Source organism: Poeciliopsis prolifica, unplaced genomic scaffold, assembly GCF_027474105.1.
Source record: "Poeciliopsis prolifica strain line A6 unplaced genomic scaffold, Auburn_PproV2 SCAFFOLD043, whole genome shotgun sequence".
Classification (NCBI taxonomy): domain Eukaryota; kingdom Metazoa; phylum Chordata; class Actinopteri; order Cyprinodontiformes; family Poeciliidae; genus Poeciliopsis; species Poeciliopsis prolifica.
This window is the reverse complement of record NW_026562418.1, coordinates 3,217,924-3,238,943: the sequence shown is the minus strand read 5'-3', so window position 1 is coordinate 3,238,943 and position 21,020 is coordinate 3,217,924. Positions and strand designations below refer to the sequence as shown.

Here is a 21,020-nt window from a genome sequence, read left to right as displayed (position 1 = left end):
CTTATGTGTCATGAACATTTATATTCATTTGTTACATAATCCTCCCTTTCCCCATTTATGTGACAAGTGATTAGTCTGAGAGGAGTCATTAAAGCATGACAGATGGCATTTTGAATGCACTGTTTCTGATTGTCAGAAACAAATAGTGGTTATGTTGCTTTTATTGACTCATATGGATAGACTCTGGGAGAATCCCTGAATAAATTGGTAGTTAGCTAGTAAGTAAAGAAAATTAGTGTAAAAGTTAGTAAATAAGTCACTAGCAAAGTAAATAACACAATAGGTAGATAGTACCTATAGCTTAGTATAGTATAGTATAATAGCTTAGTAGGTAAGTAAGCAGCTAGTAAATAGCTAAATAAATAGCTAAGTAAGTAGCTATAATAGATAAATTAATAATATAGGCATGTACCTAAGTAAATAGCTAACTAAATAAATAAATAGCTAACTAAATAAATAAGTAAAAAGTGAATATGCAAAGAGCTAAAGAAACAGCGAAGTAAATATTTAGATAAATGCATAAACAAAGATAAGCTGAGTTGAATTTATACAAGTTGTTTTAAATAATAATTCATGCGGGGGGAGCCAAGTCCTGGACCCCTGGATAATTTTGTTAACCTCTGCGAGTTTAGCAACTTTCTTCTCATCCATGTCTCCATCCACTGATCATGTGCCTTTTCTCTTTTCACAACCTTCCTTCTTAATTGCCTCCTTTCAACCTGTCGCGGCATCCAAGTCACGTGACACCCTCGTTTTCTTTTGCGCGACACTCCTGCTGTTGTTCCTCATTGTCAGCGTGGTCATTTCCGCGTGCACGCTGCGCTCGAGCTTCAAAGGTGGTGGTGGTGAGGGTAGCTCGGGTTGGGGGTGGTGGGGTGTCAAGCTCTGACGTCACGTTAGCTCGCCGACCTGTCGGACGCGCACATCCTCGCGCATCAAGACGCACGCACGCACGCACGAGGCTCTCAATCAGAGGGAGCCCCGCGCGCGCGCCGCTAACTACGACATGTACCGACCAGCACGCGCTCCGTTTGGAATGAGAGGAGGAAGAAGAAGAACCTGTACGTCGGGATGAACGCAGGGAGCGAGCGCGCGCCGCGACGTTGCCGCACTTTCCCAAATTGAGAGAGAGAGAGAGAGAGAGAGAGAGAGAGAGAGAGAGAGACAGGGGCTGCAGAAACACACAGGGTCTGGGTGACTGTATAACCATGGCAACAGCAGCAGCAGCATCAGAAGCACGAGAAGCGGGGATATAAACACTGCATCCATCCGTCCGCCCCGCAAACAGACCGATTTCAGTCCGTTTCAGGCTCGGAGCTGGAGCCGAACCCTCTGCGGACATCACAGCACATCGCTGCTAAGGTGAGGCTGCCTCTCTCTCTCTCTCTCTTTTTCTCTCTCTCTCTCTCTCTCTCTCTCTCTGTCTCTGTCTCTGTGACACTCTCGTCCTCCTCTCGCTGCTCTCCCTCCTGCCCTTGCACGATGCTTCTTGCTTGGACGTTGAGGGAACACGTTCCATGATCAAAACGAAGGGAGACGTCAAGGGACATATGCGCATAAGTTTGAAAGTGAAAGCTGCGTTGTTGAGGCGCTGAAGTGCAGCAAGGGACTGCGATTTGACTCATCGTTTAGCTTGTAAAGAAGTGAAAGTGTCGGTCAGAGTTCAGGACGCTGGGTGTGCTGTCCACTTTGACTTTCTCCCTCTGATGCTGTCACATAAAACAACTGCGGTGTCTACTGCAAACAAAGACAAAGGTCAGGAGCTGTCTTTGTCTTTGTTCCAGTCTGTCAGCACAGCCAAAGACAGGCTGATTCCTGTTAAAGGACAGTCCAGATCTTTCTGGGAACTCGGTCAAAGTCACGTTAGATATCTCCTGTCTAATACGATAAAATAAAGATAACGTCTCCTCTCTGTAAACATGGTAAACAATTACATCACAAAAGGCAACTGATCAGAATCCATATAAACAGGATGTTTTGTATTTTTCTTGTTTCTCATTCATTTCAGATATTTACAGTCAAATTGCTCCTTTTCCAGTATGTGTAGCCTGGCAAAGCTGGTCAGCTGGATGAAGGAAGGCATTCCCACTTTGATACTCAAGACCTTGACGATTCCGTGCTTCTCTGCCCTCTTAAGTCTTAAGATTACTCTGAACTTGGGCTCAAAGGTGGAATACGTGGCAGCACCGTTGCCTTGAAGCAAGAAGATCCTGGGTTCAAAACCTCAGCTGGGGGTTTTCCTCATTGAGTTTGCATGTTCTCTGTGTGTCCATGGGTTCTTTCCTGTTTTCCCACAGTCCGAAAATAAATACACGACTATTAGGTTAACTGGTCTATACGTAAGTTGTGTGTTTCTGTTGGTCCAGCATTGCTCTGCTGGGACGGTCATAGTGGTTTTCCAATAGTAAAAGGTTTTCCGTCAGAAATGGTTAAATGTCATCAGTCCTTTTTTTTTTTAGAACTTACTTTGCTGGGGTTCCAAATGTGCTGAGTCAGGCTGGAAACACAATGTCAGCAATGTGTCCAGGGCGCATCCTGCCCCTCGCCCAGTGACATAGGCACACTAGGCCTATCGCCTATCCTGACCCTTTTGGGTTAAATGGGCATAAACCAGGGCAGAGCGTTAAAACAATAACTGCATCTATTACGATAAGTGATCAGTTATCAATTAAAAATATGTCAGGTCGAATTTTGATCATTTCACTGAACCCTGAATCTGAACTGCCTGGCATCTAGGGGATGTAGGCAGAGGAAAATATCAACATCAAAGTCTCTGTCTCTCACGGCCCACCTAAGAAAGGTTTCTTAGCTAGCGTGTGAAAATTTGTTCTCTAAAATACGCAGCTGCGGTTTCATGTTGCCCCAACATTTTCAGGTGTCCTTCCCTCCTTCGGAGACCAAGGCCTACTCCAGGTGGACATCCGCCGTATGCAGACGTACAAAAGAACGTTCTTGTGACTGCGGACGCGTACTCAGGGAAGACACTTAGAGTCAACACAATCAGTCTGAAGACCTGCGTAGTGTGTCTCTATGCCACATTGACCGTTGAGCGGTGGCTACCCTGATGTTAAAGAAACTGGGATTATCGCCAAAGTAGCTCATCAAAATTCCTAGTATCCATTTGGATTGTGGGAAATGAACTAATTTGTCAAGGGAAATTTAGCCAATCGGTAAACTAGATTGTGAACCCTCAACTGTCCGCAGATGTTGAGTCTTTGCAGTTCACCGGAGTAAAAGCAGAAAATGAGGACAACATCTCAAGAGGAAACTGTGGATAAAAGAGGAAAGGTTACATCACTTGTTTGGTTGTATTTTGGACATTTAAGACAAAAGAGACAGAAGTTCCTTGCTAGAGCATTATGATTTCACACTGCACAAAGCACCAGTGGAATGGCAAGTCTCATAGCTATTTAAGGTGATGCAAGCAGATTACGGTATTTGCAGGAGAGGCACCAATGTGGTGTTGAGCAGAAAACAAAAGCTCCAAGTACCTCCAGCATCTCTGTTCAACTCCAAATCCGACTCACACGGCCGGAGTCACTCGGCCGCCACGCTGTTTACTAAAACAAGCTAATCTCTGGATGTCATCAGCTGAAATGCAATGAAGGCAGAATTTTCTGGGGACTTTTGGCAGTCCTTTAAAAGAGCATTGGAGCGGCGAAATGTCATTGACTCGTTTCTCGTTGTTGAGTGCTATGCTGAATCATTATAAAGCAGGTAGTGCAATAAAAAAAAAAATCTTGGAAGAGTGCGCACACAGATGGAAGATGCTTTGATTTTTTTGTGTTTTTTTTCTTGCACAAATAAGTTCCCAGTGACTCAGAGTTGTGAAAACAAACGGCGATCGCATGCAGCTCTCCGGGGAACACGACGGGCCTCCGAGCTAACAAACGAAGCTCTCTATTTTTATAAAGCCCCTCTTTTTTTTCTTTGTTTCTGTTTTTGTTGTTGCATGATAAACTCTTTTGATCACGTTTTAATTGCTAGTGGAGACCGTAAAGACCCGGGTCATGTCCTCCTCTAACTTGACCTCTCGGTTCAACTCCAGCCCAGCTCTGGTCGCGGGGATTTGGTTGTAATTTACCAACACGCAGCACAACACTCACCGCAGAGGATTTCAGAAAGTGCTAGATTATGCCATCACATGATTGCAGGGGCCGGGCTCACGAGGTTCCTGTTGAGGCCTCGCTCTCTCTTTCTCTCTTTCTCTCGCCGCTCGCAGCAAATCCTCTGTCGGCCTCCTCCCCCTCCTTGTCGCCGCGTTATGGCAGATGGACCAGCATTTATTTAAAAATGCTGGTTTTGAGAGAGGAGCTGGTCGCCTCTGCCGATCCGTGCTATTTTTAGTGACGGCCCTCTGTCTGTTTCGGCGTGCTGGCAGAGGGTGTTGGACGTTAATGAATGGATTAATGCTGCCGCAGATTAATTTCTGGCCCCTCCGAGCTGCGTTCACGTTCGGCTGCTTCAAGTGATAATGGCTGCGAAATGGAGCTGTTCCCTGGTTTGAGCGCTGGAAACACACGTCACATTCCCCATCCTGCCCTCGCCAGACATTTCCAGCTGAGCCGATGTCACCGTTGGATGGGGAGGGCAGCTTGAGGGCAGCCACAACTGTTTCTTTGTTTTATTTATTTATTTTTTTTTACTTCCACTAAGGTGGTGGAATTAAGAGTTGCTGCGACCTCGAAACCCACAGGAATGCCAGCGTGTCTGCAGCTGCGTGCGCCTGTGTGTGTGGCATGCGTTAAAAAGTAATCAGATACCAGATGGCTGTTTTGTAATGATTACTGTTTGATGATTTGCTGCAAGGAGAGGAAAAACCAAAAGATTGAGCTTTTAAAAGTGCACAAACAGCAGAATGGGAGCATTAGTCAGGCTGCAGGTTTAGCAGATTTTGTATTGGAGCTTCAAAACAACTTTGGATTTCTGCAGGAAGGGATTTTATGGGACAGCATGCTGCTGAAGCAGGTCTCACATTTATGATACCAGTTGTATTGCATTAATAGCGTTCATAAGAGGTGAAACGATCTTCTGAAAGGTTCCTATCTGAATCTGAAACATAAATTTATGTTCAGATAAGAACCACTGACGCTTACAGATCTAGAATGCATGTTTAGCACAAATGTTTATTGTGATGTTTAAATGTTATTTAAAACAACTCACACAGGATTACCATCGCCACCATTGATGTTGGTACAGCCAACAAGAACTGGAGTTTTGATTAATTGATTTAATAGATATTAACGTGTTAAAATCGTAATCAGTTTTTATCTTTTCACTTGCCAGGGTTCCGAGGGGAACTTTTGTATCACCGTGTTTCTGGTACTTCTGTAAATCTGATGCACCAGCGTCTCTCAACCACGACGGACGACAGAGACGCTTCCTTTGGCCCACTGGGGCTCAGTTTTGATTCAAAAACAATCTGATAGGTAGAATCGCTGGTGAGTTTGGGTTATTTTTAAATAAATAAAATAAACACTTCATAAATCTCAACCTGTTTCAGCGTAAAGGCATTTAGTTAGGCTTTGATCAGTCAACTAAATTCAATCTACACATAACTGAACGGAAAAGGCTATTATTTTAAAAGTAGATTTAAGAATAAATTAAAGGGAACGACTGGTTACAAATAATAACTTGCACTTCCAAAAATCTTTAGCAATATCAGGGACATTAAATAGATTCCGTCAGATTTGGCAGCCATTTCTGGATCATATCAATCTGCAGAAAGGACTCTCATGACATCTCTCCATCCTACTTCTGTTTGTCTGTCCAGATGGACTTTTAATGTAGTTTAAAGTTGATCCACTGAGCTACATGGTAACAAATAACATTGTTGTTGGGTTCTTTACTTTTTTCTTTTCTTCCCAACCTGCCTTATAAAAGAGGCAGGTTGGTTCAGGTCATCCTTTATGGATGATCTGTTTCGTACATCAAAGATGAATAAAGTGTTCCAAAACGGGGGGGGGATGAAATGCTGCATTTTCTTTTGACAAAACAAACTTTAAAAGTTTAACCACATTTCACAAAGAAGATGCTGCTAGCACATTGTTGCAGTATTGATACATTTTCTCTAAATATTTCTATAGACCTATCCTGTAGATTAGTTAAATCTATAGGCTATATTTCCAACATATTTCCTCCCTTCAATTATTATATCCGCCTTTGTCCCTCTTGTCCTTTCTTCGGTTGGGGGCCGATGGTCCCCAGGGTTGTGAGCCTCAATATTAAACAAAGTACACAGTGTCTCCTTCTTTACTGCCAAGCTAACATACTGCGACAGAAGTGAGGCCCTCCTTATAATGAATTGGTGTCTGCAGCTAGCTGATAACCCCGGCTGCTAGTTTACAGTGTAGCTCAGTGGATCGGGAAAGCAATTAGGGAGGCTTACATCGAATCAACAACGAGGAAACGTACCCTCGTTAAACGATCTGGTGACGGTTGGGGACATTACAGCTGTCACTAGCAGCCCGCTGACTCAGCAGAAGCAGGGAACAGAGCGTTGGCCTCTGGCCAAACCTCGCAGTGACCGGCGTCGACATAAAACACTTTGCTGTTTCCGAGAACGGCACTGTTTTTGCTTTGATGATGCAGTGCTCTTTGATGCCGACTCTGGGTCGGCGGGCGAAGGTTTGACTTTCAGACATAACTTCCAAGATGTCTGTGTGGTGTTTATGAAGATTCTTAACCTGATTGTCAAAAGATCACAATGATTCATATGTTAATCTTTTGGCAAAAGGAAGAGAAAACACCCAGAGTCATCGTCGTAGTATGCGCCTCTTGCGATTTAGCCATCCTGTATTTTTGAGAAAGTATAATGGCTGCAGTTTGGCCTTTGTGCCTCTGGTGGTCTACTGCTGACTCTGGCCTATGCAGTTCAGTGTTTGTGGATTCTTCTGTTCTGTTTGTCTGTGTAACCCCAAACGATTGCCTATTCACAAAGACATGCCCATAGTAAGTGGAGGTTGGGGGACTGAAATCCCTCATCACAATGGTCCTTGACATGCTTTTGGTTGGTGTTGACAAATCAGCCAATCATTGAGCACCATATTCTCCTCGGCACTGATTGAATGTACACTCCAAGAGAGGAAATAAGATTAGCTTCTGCGGTTTTCACTGTGTGTTGATGGATAATAAGATATGTTTGGTGTTTAAACTATTGAAGTAGGTAGTTATTAGGCTTTTTATGGGGAGTTTCAAGTAATCATGAATTTTAGCTATTTGTAGGTGGTTGTGGTCGATGACCGCTGTGAAACATGGTGTTTTACTTTTTTGCCTATTTATTCTGGAGATGCAGAAATCAGTACTTTGTGATCAATTTACAGTCTCTATTTTTTTTTTTTGTAAAGCTGCTTCCTAATTGGTACTGGTCAATTTCTATATCTGAATTACATTTGGAGAAAATATAAAAACAGCAAACTAGTGTTTTTTGGTGAATAGATGGCATCACATCATTCTATGTTGTAGATATTACTGTAAAAAATGTTTTTACCATTTTAAAACCAAAGGAGAAAAGATAGAGTATTTTTTAGATCCCAGCATGAGTAGCAATACTAAAACAACAGTCTGCATATGTATTCCACTGAGAGCATAGATTCTTACATGGACTAAAACCAGGTTAGGTCAGGTTATCTTGTAGGATGAAATTCAATTTACATTTGAGAACGAAAATAGAAACGATTCTCTGTGAATCACAACGACGAGCCTGACTAGGAGCGTATTGACACACAACACTCTCAAGACGAGACACGGTACTGCATTCATGAGAACAAGACAGGTCGACATCATCTAAGAAAATTTCAAATTGATGCTTCAGAAGGACTTTTCTCTGCATTTTCATGCTAATATCTTCCACCAGAAACTGGAGTTTGCTTCTGTGGTGTGAATTGTATAGCGATGCAGTGTGTCTCCTCCCCCACCTGTTGCTGCACGAGTGTCTCTTTTAGGCAGATATGCTCGTTGTTAGACTTCTTTTACTCTTTAACGAACAGCGTTGCAGACAAGTTCAAAACCATCACTCGTACAATTTTTTGTGAAACTGTGCCAAACCTTCAAGGCAACAGATCTGTCTTCTCTCCTGCTACTTACCTCATACGATTTCTGCTGTGGGAACGAAATCACTGAATGATCTTAACGTAGGCTTTAATATTTTGACTAGCTGTTAGTGCTGGTGTAAGATGTTTTGTGAAGCACCTCATTGATGCTGAAAAGGCCAGGTGTTGATGCTGTTGTACAGTAAAACCCTTTCATTATTACAACTCTCCTCTGGTGAAGTAAAACAAATCGTCTCATCTGAAGATCAGCTCTCTGAGCACAGCTATACTTTAGCGAGGTATTCCACTGCCAGGACTATATTTATGTTTATTGACATGTTATTGAGTGCCGCTTCCTTTCAACTTATGACTCCCCTTGTCTGTTTTCGCAGCCCGATGCAGGAACGCCAACCCCGTCCGACCGTGTTTGTGTGGATTGCATTTCACAGCGTTCAATGCGAGGTCATTTGATAGTCTTTGTTGTAAACACTGTCAGCGTTGACTGGTTGGAGCTCAGCTTTCAGCGTGCACTTTCTCTCGATGCTGTTGTATGTGAAGTATAAGAGTTGTAGACAAGGTGTGTGCACTGCAAAACACAATCATGCTTCGTTTTCCACAGGGACTAATGAACCCAATTACACTGACTTCCCAGCCGCGTCATTCTGTTAAGCACATTGAGTGTTTGTTGTTTTTTTTCTCGGTCAGATGTAAATCTACAAATTCAAGGACTATTGAAGGATTAATATGAATCAGCTGAGTTTCAAAATGTGACATGTCAGTATGTTCTTGCATCTAAAAATCATTGAATTCAGCTACGCCAATCACTTCCTATATCCATTCCAAAGTTAGCTACTGATTTGATCAATGATAGCAAATGGGAAAAACATCCACTTGTGTTAGCTGTGGAGAGGCTAATGTCTATGATTCCTTGACTAGTCACCCACTGAATTGCCTTCTTCCTCTGCTGGCCATTAGAGTTGTATAGGCTGGCATTAGCTCATATAGGCTAGCTTTAGCATTGTATAGGCTTGTTTTAGCATTTGATAGGCTAGCTTGTGTGTTTGATAGGTTAGCATTAGTATTGGGATGCCTATACTAATGCTACATATATCAACCGCGTATATGTACGCGGTTGATATATGCATGGATTACATGTATGAATGCATTCATACATACATTTATAATGTATGTATGAATGCTACATACATTAGATCCACTGACTTGTGTTCTTTTGATTGCGTTTACTGTAATTCAAGGTGATACCAAGCGTAAACATACCGTATCATACAGAGCTAAATATGGCTTCCAATTGAAGCTTCCCATTCAGCAGGCAAATACTAGGCTAGCAATACTAATGGCCTGAAGAGGAAGAAGGCAATCCAGTGGGTGACCAGCCTCTCCACAGCTAACGCAACTAGCCTACTTCTCATTTGCCAGCGCCACCCACTCAGTGGCAAATGTCTAGTCCAATCAGGAGCTAGCTCCAGAATGGAGATAGCCTCCTGTGACAAGGAAGTAGCCACAATAGTCTAAAATTTTTTTTCGCAGAAACCATGACATGCTTTGGCATTTAAACGAACGGGTCGCTCTCAGGGCCCCAGCATGACGACATGACATGATGCCACTGGTCCAGATGTAAAACTGACCAGTGGCATGTTTTATAATGAAGTGGGTGTTATTGGGATCAGAGTCTCCAAATGTGATGTGGCCTTACCTTAACACTAGCGCACAGAGTTTCATGGAATGAGTTTCCGTTTTCTGAGCTGCTGCATTCAGGCTTTACAGCTCTGTGTCAAAAGATTCGGATACAACCCGCATGCAGATGCACAACTGCTTTTAACCGAATGACTTTTCCGAATAAATGATTTCAGCAAGATGGAAATGCACCAACAAATCCGTCCACCTTTCTGTGTCTGCAAATAGGGCTTTATGAATAAGTCATTCTTTCATTCATTCATTCATTTACTCATATCGAGAAAAGAAAGCGATGTCATTACCGCATTTGCAAAAGGCTGACGTTCTTTGATGCCTATCTTCCATTATGAGGACAACACAGGGAAGCTGCCAACCACACACTTCCGTTCTTCCTGACAGAAATAATTAAATCTCATCCCAGAAGTAATAATCGGTGCTATATTAAGATCAAGGTGTCTATCTTGGGCCCGCGTAGTTCTTCTCATTCCCCCGCAATGGATGGTCTGACTCACACCACCTCAGATGACTGAAGACGTAATGAAGCAGGCTAATTTTAGAAGTTCCATCAGTCAATCTCTACTTTTACTGTTTGCCTGATCTGTGTCCCGTTCTTCTCTTCTCAGGTGATGAGTGGGACTGGATCATGTCTGAAGTACAGGGAACGCTGGAGTTTTCTGTAGAACTGCACAAGTTTCACAATGTGGATCTGTTTCAGAGGGGGTGAGTGGATCCTGGCTGTTGCCTTTTAAACGTGTCGGAACACCAAACGACACACGCTACAAAAACGCTAACGGATTATTTTCATTTCTACAGCGATAAAAGTTACCAACTGGCTGGTCAAATGGCCATAACTCACGTAACGGTTATAAATGTTTTAGGCTTTTAGTTCTCCCAAATAAGAAGAAACCAAAAATTGCAAGAGGTTCTCGCCAATAAACACACTCTGAACTATTAACCTCGCAAAGACTCCTTTGTTCCACTGCGAACCTAATAACAACTGGCTCTGGCCACATGTAAACAAGATTTCACAGACGTTATGAATAATCTGCTCATTTTTCTGTGTATTTCAATTTTCTGTTTTGCTTTAAATAGGTAATGTTTCTTCCAGGGAGTCTCTGAACAATCGGCTGTCATGCACTTGTGCATGGAAACGCCAGCATGTTTAGGTGAAAATGTGTGGATTTAATTAGAACACCATCAGCATGTCCCACTAATAAACATAGTTACTTATTGGTGGCTAGTTGGCTTAGCAACACGGAATGCTTCAATGGGAACCAAAGAAATAAAAACTTAAAAACCTTTTGGACGCATTGGTCATTTACAAACAGTGTTTTTTCATTTCTACCCTCTTCTGTAACCCTGCTAATGACGAAAACACAAATAAATTGAATTTGTATGTTAAGATTTGGATGAGTAATTCTTAGTCTGTATCTATTAAATGGGTATGAGTCACAATGAGATTCTTCTGGTCTGATTTCTTAGAATAAAATTCCGATGAAATTCACAGTTCTACAGTTTCAAGGTAAAAGTGTGTGTCTGCCAAAGACTGAAACAAAAATTCATAGAGTAAGTGGTTCTGCATTGGTTCAGAATTCACGCATTCGTCTGTTTGCGGATTTTGCTGTGGAATGTGACTCCAAATAATTCCTGGAAAATTGATTTCATAAAAGAGCATATCAAAAATCCTCTGTAATGAAACTTGTGAAGTTGAAATAACATTGTGCAATGCTACTTAACATGCTATTGGCTGGCGTTTATAAAGCAGCCAATCCTGGAGCGGCATTCGTTTTACCTTCACATTGATTGGCTCTGTCCCAAAGAACGGATATGTGGAAGACCAGGATGTTAGCTCACGGCGTTTATGAAGGTTTATTTGGTGTCTGAACTATTATTATTTTTGGAGGGATTCTCAAGTGTACCTAACAAATGCTTGTACTTCAACAGTAACAGTGTCACCTTACTATGGCTTTCTGGTGGCACTGATTCAGTTTTAACACAATGACTGTTTATATTATCATATTTCGTGATCGTAAACGAGCTCAAACTGTGGTGGCCATTTTTTTTTTTGGGCTAGCCAGCTGCCTACTGCTACGTGTAGAAGGGAAGAGATTCATTGAATTCTGGGGGAAGTGGATTCTCTCTTTCCGAATTTGCAGAATTAATGAAATGTAGCTGAATTGTGTTGAGTTATGTATGAAAGATATCAAAGATGGCTTTGCAGCAGCTCCAGATATGACTGAGCGATTCATGCATTAAACATCTGCCATCTGCCCTCCATCTGTTCGAGCTTATATAAACGAAAAGAATGGATCACCTTCTCGATGTCTGCGTACCTGTAGATACTGACAGCAACTTTTAGGGCAACTTGTTGCTGCTGGGACATTTGTAAAAGTTTGAACCGGAAATTTGGATCAATATGATATGCTGAGAATAACCTCATTACTGGCTGATAACGGATGTTAATGCCAATGTATATCTTTACTTACTATGATGTGTTCATTGATTATAAAAAGAGTAGATTTTCCAGTTGTAAACATTGTTGCTGATCTGGGCTGATTTGACTGCAAACTGCCAAACTCATGTCAACAGCAGAATTTTCTGTGGATCTCTTAATGAAGAGAACACAAATAAAGGAATATCAAGTGAAACATTATTGGTATAGGAAAATCTGTCAACTAACATTCTTGTTCTTTAAATATGGAAAACTTAATGATTTCTGTTCACATTGTTGCTGCACTGATCCACTTTCTCGCGCTTCTAATGCCAATACTTGAGGCTTAGTATCAGCTGATACTGATACGATGCAGAAAAATGGCTGAATTGACTTAAAACAATTCTTTTTTTTAAACTCACATAAATGTAGTAAATTACGCCTTTATTTAATAGTGCTGCACCAGTACATTTAAATGCACCAGTAGCTTCACATGCTTTGTCAAACATGTAAAAACAACGCAACTTTAATTTATTCAGTCCGTGCAGTTAGGAGCAAAACAATCAACATTAAAAAGCTGCAACTGACAAACTACTTTGGTGAAACGTGTGAACATAAACTGCAACAAACCTTTCAAACGGTTCACCAAGTGCAACTAGGAATTCTCAATATAATGTAAAATGACAAATAAGGCATGTCATTAAAGCATAGAATTAGACTGAATAGTGTAATTATATGCTTGCATAAGCAGTTGTTTGTTGACAACCAGGATGTTAGGATGACCTTTCACCTTCGAAACACCTAAAATTTGTCCATTTCTGCATGTGGCATTTACATCAAGCATTGAGAACGTCTTTTAAATGTGCATACGAATGCATGTGACTTTCTGTGCATATGAATATATACACCTACTATATGTGCATATGAATAGCCTAATTCATAAGCACATATAGTGTAATCCTTGCACTTCCTTAAAGTCAGTTAATTGGAGGAGCTCTTTAATTTACAGCACATCCAACCAAAACAAAATTACATGCAAACTGGTTCAGATGAAAGCAAATGAAATGACAACAGAGCAAGTTCTCCTTTTCTTTCTCTGGTATTTCATTAGATAAAAAAGGGATTGTTAATCCCAGCACGACGTGTCTGCAAGAAGATGAAAAAAAAAGTGCCACGGGCTTGTGGCTTCAGCAAAGTAGATTTTTCAAGTCCAAATTAAAAATGCTCAAGCTTCAAGCTTCGTCACGATTGTACTTTTATCTTAGTGAAGTAATATTTCTGCTCCCACAGTCTGCCTCCTTCCCTCAGATAGTAGAGGAGGTTAGTAAAAAAAAAAAAAAAAAAGAAAGAAAGGATTGCAGATCTTTCAGAATTCACAGTTCAGAGTTGCACTGATAAATGGGAAACTGACACCTATAAATTATCATTGAGTTGACTGAATGATAATAGAATTTAATGCAATTTATTGCAGGAGATAGTGAATTAATGTGGCCATGAAAAGCTGTCCTTATTTATTCCAGACTGACATTCTCGACTGCTCTACCGAACAGTGAAGCCATGTCTGTGTCCAGAGACGGACCGACCTGACCTGACTTGACCTGCCCGACAAATACAAGTTTTCATATTTCAGTTTGTTCCAAGCATCGATTGTTGGAGTTTGAATTAAAGCAGATATTAGCTCTGCCCCACCTGCATTCATTTAAACTACAAGAGAAATATCTTTCACTGAGCTGACTTGTAAAAAAAAAAAAATTAATTAAGTAGCATGTCAGTTGATGTGAGCAGTACAAAATGTACAAATTTGCTCTGTTTCTTTGATAGCAAGAGAGAGGTGCGACCAAATCAAATAAGAGAGTGCACCTGGAAATTATTGTTCACTTTATTTTATCATGCGATTAATTGATTTGTTGCTTATTGTAACTGGCCTACTAGGCACCACAACAGTAAATACAGTAAAGGATTTTTTTTCTTCTTTTTTTTCCCCACTTTCTTGTGTTTTGATGTAAACGTAAGAACACATTTTGTCATAAACTCAGGAGACTGGTTGGATTTGTTATGTAATTAAGCGTTAAGTTCAAATTTCCCAAAAAATAAAAAACTACCACGGTTTTAAGAAGTTTGAATACCATGACAGAGTTTCAGAGGTTTCTTCCAAATATTGACTAATGGATCTTCTACAGCTGCTTTGCAAATAAAACTTTGTTATGGCTACAGAATAATAATTGAAATGTATGCATCTGATAAATTGTCACCCGTTAATTCTTTCACATTGCAGGACTACAGTGGTGTTGCAGTACTAAAACTTCCATAATCCAACATACATTGTCATTAACTTATATTAGGGATGGTAATTAGCACGCATCAGGTCAGAGAGCAAATCCAACTGAAACAGGGTTTAGATTAGCATGATGTCAGTCATCCCAACACAACATATTGCAAGTTTATTATCATTGCAAGATCACATGATTAGTGAGTGCAGTGCCCACATCATAAAGAACTGTGGAAAAATCAATAAATGCATGCTAATCATAGGCAAGGCGTGGAGTCATAATCTGTTTGGTGAAGGTTTTGTTAAAGAAACAGAATATGTTTCACAAAGGCTTTAATTTTTAACTATTTTTTTGTTTTTGTTTTTTTTTTTTGCTAAAGTAATTTACAAATTACTGATCTGGCAATAATAATTAAATATTGGCAAAACATCCACCATAGTCAGATTTAGGTTTTGTTTGTCTTTTGTTGCTGGAACAGCAGCAATAGTATTCCATCTGGGGTTTGTGTTTCTGGTGAGCTGAAGGTTCATAAGTGATCACCGGTACATGTCCCTGTCATCTGTAAATGTTTGTATTTAGCCTGCAAATAATTAACGCAGTGTGGACAGGGCCCAAATTAAAATCAAACAGAATGTTCAAGTATTTACTTCCCTAATTAGTGAGCACACAGTGTACATGTGCAGAGACACACTCAAAGGATTTCTAGTTGGCGTCGACTCATGGGGCTGGACACAAATGTTCAAAAGATTTCTATTTATAAGACAAAAAAGCGTCTTCATTCTTCCTCTTTGACATTCATGAAATCAAATGAAATATATAAAACTTTGGAGTTGTAATCTAAAAGTGTGGAAGTGTTTCATTTTTTATATTTTCATATTATGTAAACAAACTCAAAATGTGACATTGAGCCTTTTTAAACACTTATCAGGATGTCTATAATTTAAAACATTAACCTTTTTTTTAGCAGGTAGCAGACAAATTAAACGTTAAATTAAATTAAAGGCTTTCTTTGCCATTCAGATCTCTGGACGTAAGAGAAATGGTACACAACAGCATGTCGAATGTGTAAATATTAAAATTTTTAAGTTGAATTGAAGCTCTCTGTCTATTTCTCCAAAACATGTCTTAGCTTGATCGTGTCCCACTACGATAGCACAACTCCACATTCTGACCAAATTTCACATTTTTGAAATTGAGATGTCCGAAATCCAGTGTCAAAAATGTCCACCCTCCACCTTATTGATACTACTTCACATTTTGAAGCTGGAATATGGCTGAATCCAGCATTTCAAAGGGCCAGAGGTTTAGCTCTGGCATACAGAGCTAAACCTCTGTATGCACAGACTCCACCGAGTGTGTGTGGGTGCCCTGGCTTACCCGTTGGTTTCAGAATCAGGCCATTTGCCTAGCTAGCCAAAAAAACAACCAAAAAACCAAAGGTAGTTTTCAGCTTTTTTCAGTACCAAAATTTACATAAATTTGTATGTAAAATCTTAGTTGAAAACTGGAACAATTCCTGGTGTTGTGTTATCAAAAGGAAGTGTCGCTGTTTGTTTGTTTATATGTATTTTTAACTGCCGGGTTTTTGTGTCTTCTCAGCTTCTACCAGATACGAGCAGCACTGAAAGTCTCACCTCGAGTGCCCCACAGGTTGACCGTGACAACTGCAGACAATGCAGGTGAGCCGACATATTGGATTTTTCTCTTCACACGCACGCACGCACGCACGCACGCACACAAGGGATGTGTCTGCCCTCTGAGTTAGCTCCCAGTTTGATATTTGTAATGGTTTTACTTTGACATATTGTTGGTGTAAAAAAACAAACAAAAAAAAGTAATCATCTGGTTGCGAAATTAAGCAGGTCTGAATAAATGGACTGAGGTTTTTTATTTATTTATTTATTTATCTTAAACCAGCATGTTTTTCACATCCTCTACAGCAGCGTGTGTTACAGTGAGGATCAGGGCTGCAGCCGTCCTCTCCTCCACAGATCCCCTCACAAGGTCACGCATTAGGCAGCGCACTCCTCTCACGCTGGATTCTGAATTTAAAATGCACCAATCAGCTCTCCAGCCACGGAAATGGATTAAAGCATCCACACTCACACCGGAAATAATCCAGCGTGACGTTTCTGGGGGGTGGAGGGGAAAAGAGGGATTTTGTGTGAAGGATTTTATTTTTTTTCCCCCACTACCGAGTCATTTGATTTGTGTTTGTTGGGGTATTGAGTGTTTAAACATCAAGAGATGCGCTACCTCTCCTAGGACGAACTGGGTGTTTTCCTTGTATTGGCACAATAAAGAGCGGTTGTAGGTGAATAGTCCGCTGGAGATTATTTCCAGTGGAGAATCGCTGACTGGTTTCTAACGTCTCGCTGCCCCAAACCGTCAGAACCCGGCCTGGTGCGCACGGTAGTGCGGGAACAAAACGTGCCAACATTTCCAACCGAAGTAAAAATAAATTACAACAACGCAGTACTCGAAACCAGAATCATGGTTTGATTGGATCAGAATCTGCAGAGCATTGAAGGGAGGGTGCAGTGGATATAAAATCTTCACTCATTCCTGTTAAAATTTCAGGGTTTTTTTTTTTTCAAACACAAATGTGAGTCACATAAAGATAAATAAAAAAATAATAACCTAAACCCCTCTGTTTGGAAAGTTGTTTACACTCTTAAACTTCAAATCCTTATATTTCAGTAACTGACTCACACATCATACTTGAATTACACACAAATCAGTGTTTTCCAGTCTTCATTTCTCTTAATTATGAGGCCTTTTCACTTAGAAGTGATGAAAACACAACATGTAAGATTAGAACGTTGCACCAGATCAATGAAAAAAACTTCTAACTCTCCCTCAGTCTTTCAAAAAGAGAAAGTTTTTCTTTCCTTTTTTGGTTTTACAATTAAGCTGAACAGGTAATGGATCACATTGAAGAAGGAAATTGCCATGACAATGTTTATTTTGGTCGAGGCCTGATTATTTATCGCATCGTTTATCATTCGTCGAGATAGATTTCTTACCGCGACAAGAATTTTTGATCCGTCGTCGTCATGATAAATTCCAAATATGTCTGTTTAAAACCCATCAGAACTGGCTCTGCCGTTGTTGGGATTGTTTTACTTATTTCTCCACCGGGAGAATATCGACAAACTTGAAAATATGGTGAAATACAGAAACACTATGCAGTTTGGTTATACAAATCACACTTCTTTCTGTGACTGGCATCCTAAAGAAGCTTATTTCAAATTGGTTTTCAAGAGCAGTGTTTGCCCTTGTGGGCCTTTGATTGCCATTTCATACAGTCACATCCATACAGTTACAGAAAAAAAAGAGGTAATGAGTAGTTCTTATGAACATTTTTATCATTATCACAAAAACACCACAAAATATTGTGATAAAACCACATCAAGCCCTCCCCTATTTTGGTCTCGTTTTAATAAATCACAAAAACCTGGCACTTTATCACAGGTGTGACAACTTTTCATGTTAGCTGTAGATATACAGCGGGTATCATGGATGAAGTAGCAGATATGTCACCAGAAGGCTGATGGAGCATCCGACAGCGAGCCCACGCGTTTGTTTTGACAGTAGGATTGTGATCCTCGTCTCTGGAAGACGTCCACAGATGTCACGGCTTCCTGTCACGCTTGGCACACGATGCGTCGACCCCTGGCGTCGCTTCGGATGATCAAAGACTCCACCGAGTGTGTGTGGGTGCCCTGGCTTACCCGTTGGTTTCAGAATCAGGCCATCTGTCGGCCCAACATGGCCGCCGCTTGCGTAATCCTACCACTCAGCCTCATGGAAGCCCACAATGTGACCCTCGTCATCCCTGTCAAGTGCTGCCTGACGCGTTCCAGCGTCCTCTGTGGCTGGTGGGGGTCAAATGCCACCGCACGTCTGCAGGAGTCCAATTTGTCGAGTTATCGAAGAGTTACACTGCAAAAACACAAAATATTACCAAGTAACTCTTTTGGTCTAGTTTCTAGTTTAAATATCTTGGTACACTTGAAATAAGACCAAAACAAAAAAGACTTACAAATAACTTTTCAGCAACACACAGGTGCTTGTTTTAACAAGTGTCAGATCATGTCACTTCTAACATGGAGAAAATGTCTCGTTATAAGTGAAGACACTTTTTCATCAATATTAAAGTTGCTGACAAGTTACTTGTAACTTACAGTTTTGTCTTATTTCAACTGTACTGAGATGCCTGCATTAGAAACCAGGCCAAAATTAACAAAACAATGGTAAGATTTTGTGTTCTTGCAGTGAATATCGATGTATTCTCTGCTGAAGTAAAATCACACCAGATCCAGATAAAATAAGCATGAAGGTAGTAGCTTGACTTCCTATTATGTTAAGCATACATAGTAATGGGGTACAGTGTCTCTTTTGCTCTCTCAATACTAATACATTTGTCTATTACCTAATAATTTCTTTTTCCTCTGACAATCAGAAGCGAACAGGTATGTTGCTTCTACCTGCTCCCTTCCCCGGCTGCGACCACTCACCTGTAATTAGCTCCTCTGGTCCCTCTTTCGCTGGATTTAACCTCTTTATGTTGCTTTATTTCTCACGAGCTCCTTTAAAAAAATTACAGCTGTATGCTGTAATATTTTTTTCACACTTTAAGGTGTAATTTTTCCACTTCGTCTCTGTGCTTAGGTCCTCCATGTTTTCTTGCATCAAGGGAAAATCAGCTTTTTTCCTCAGCAGATGATGTAGATCAAGACTCACACACCCCTAAGCGAATGGAATGTGGGAGATTAGCATTTAGTGCATTATTGAAAAGAATTTCATCAAGTGCACAGAAGAAGCACTTGGGGGAGAAAAAAAAGAGTCATAGATTCCGAAAAAAAGGAGGCATTTCAGAAAATCTCAGCTTTGACACGACCACAGAGTCTTTGACATTTGGCGCTGCTGCACATCAATGCTCCCGCCTCGCGCTGCTTGATGCTGCAGGTAAAGCGACAGCTTTGTTGGGAGGAGGCCTGCGGAGAGGGGCAGAATGAGAACGGGACGGAAAAGGGCAAAAGCTCAGCGGGGGGATTACTGAGACCTCCTGGGACTCACAGTGGGAAGCAAGTTTTTTTTTTTTTTTTTTTTCTGCAGCAGAAGTTAAGGAGGAAAAGATGCAAACAGCAAGAGAATTACCAGAAATGTCAAACGTAAGATCACTTTAAAGGGACGGTATGTTATAACGTCATCCCCTCATCAAAAACATACCTGGTGTGCTGCTTTGATTTATTTATTTTTTTTCATGCATATTGGAGAAATCCTTTAATCACAACGGCCAAACAACTTGGTGGACCTAGCTCCGCCTTCGAGGACAAAGATCCTCCTCAGAGCTGCAGTTTACGAGTTTACGCCTTTGCAGTGCAGTGCAGGAAGTCATGAAAGAATTGTGATGACTTCCTGAAGGCGCAGATTCAGAAAGAGCAGGAGCTTTACAGAGGCCCAATTTCAGCCGGGTTCAGCGATCTGCCTCCTGGAATTGTTGCATGTTAAATGTCTGTCTCCCAGAATGTCCCAGAATGTTTGCCAATTTCAAGGCGTTAAATTGCAAAATCATATTTATTTTAAGACTTATTTGATATATAGAGTATTCTTTTAGAATAACTGATAATACCATAGCGACATGATTGTACTATAAAATGGCACTATGTGCCTGGAAAACACATAATACGTCCACTTTAAAGCAAAAGGAAATATTCTGCCATCTTTATTTTTATTTTTTTTACAACTAGTTAGTTGTAACAGGCCTGACATGTGAACTGTGCACACTGATGGTTGCCCTTGAGCGCGCTAACGATCGCCCTGCAGCAGCAAGCTGCTAATTATTGTGCCGTTTGGTCATGTCCTCCACCAGGAGAGTGCAGCTTCAGCTCCATGGGGGTGTACGACGGCAGCGTCTTCAGCCGGATCTTTCAGATCCTCTACAGAAACGAGGAGATTGCTGTCAACGACTGCATGATCTTCAAAGTCCACCTACTGCTGGATGGAGAAAGGGTGAGTCACACATTATCTGTACAAAAACCCACTTAATTTTCTAGTCAAAGTAGAATTTAAAACGGTGAGTATATACAGCACAGCAGTTAAAACAATCACATTGTAGTTTGCTTTCCTGTTTTCCTGAGAAAACATTAAAAAGTCATTATTAAATGTTCCTCAGCTCTCAGTGGACTCCTGCTTTACATCCTGATAAAGAAACAAATACAGTTAGTATTAACTAATGGTGCTTTCTACTGTGTCCTTATTAAGCTAAAAGGCCGTTCTTCCCTTTACAATCCTCTTAGGGTGTAGCAGTAAATGTTACAATAGAAATGTCTCTCAGCCTTAACACACTCTAATCACAGGATTTCATCAAAATCTGCGTTTCCGTTCACCTTAAAATTGCGCAAATCGGATTTATGAAAATAAACGATCTTAATAGAAACACAGCAATTTGAATAGAAAGGTTTGTTTTTTTTATATTAGTGTATTTCTCAGAACTGCATGTAAACACTTTCATATCTGTTTCTGGATTTCTTTAGATTTCTGTTTGTTTGTTGGGTTTTTTTTTTCATATTTGAGCTCATTTGACTC

General features: G+C 40.7%; 1 protein-coding gene across 1 annotated transcript in view; it reads left to right on the top strand.

Annotated features, from left to right (window-relative positions):
- The first annotated feature begins 973 nt into the window (after window positions 1-973).
- fam135b (family with sequence similarity 135 member B) overlaps window positions 974-21,020 on the top strand; it is a 46,645-nt gene continuing 26,598 nt past the window's right edge. The window contains exons 1-4 of the mRNA XM_055055877.1: window positions 974-1,362; window positions 10,349-10,445; window positions 16,026-16,105; window positions 20,305-20,444. Coding sequence (XP_054911852.1) covers window positions 10,369-10,445; window positions 16,026-16,105; window positions 20,305-20,444 — 297 coding nt within the window. The 5' untranslated portion in view covers window positions 974-1,362; window positions 10,349-10,368. The remainder of the gene's footprint in view (window positions 1,363-10,348; window positions 10,446-16,025; window positions 16,106-20,304; window positions 20,445-21,020) is intronic.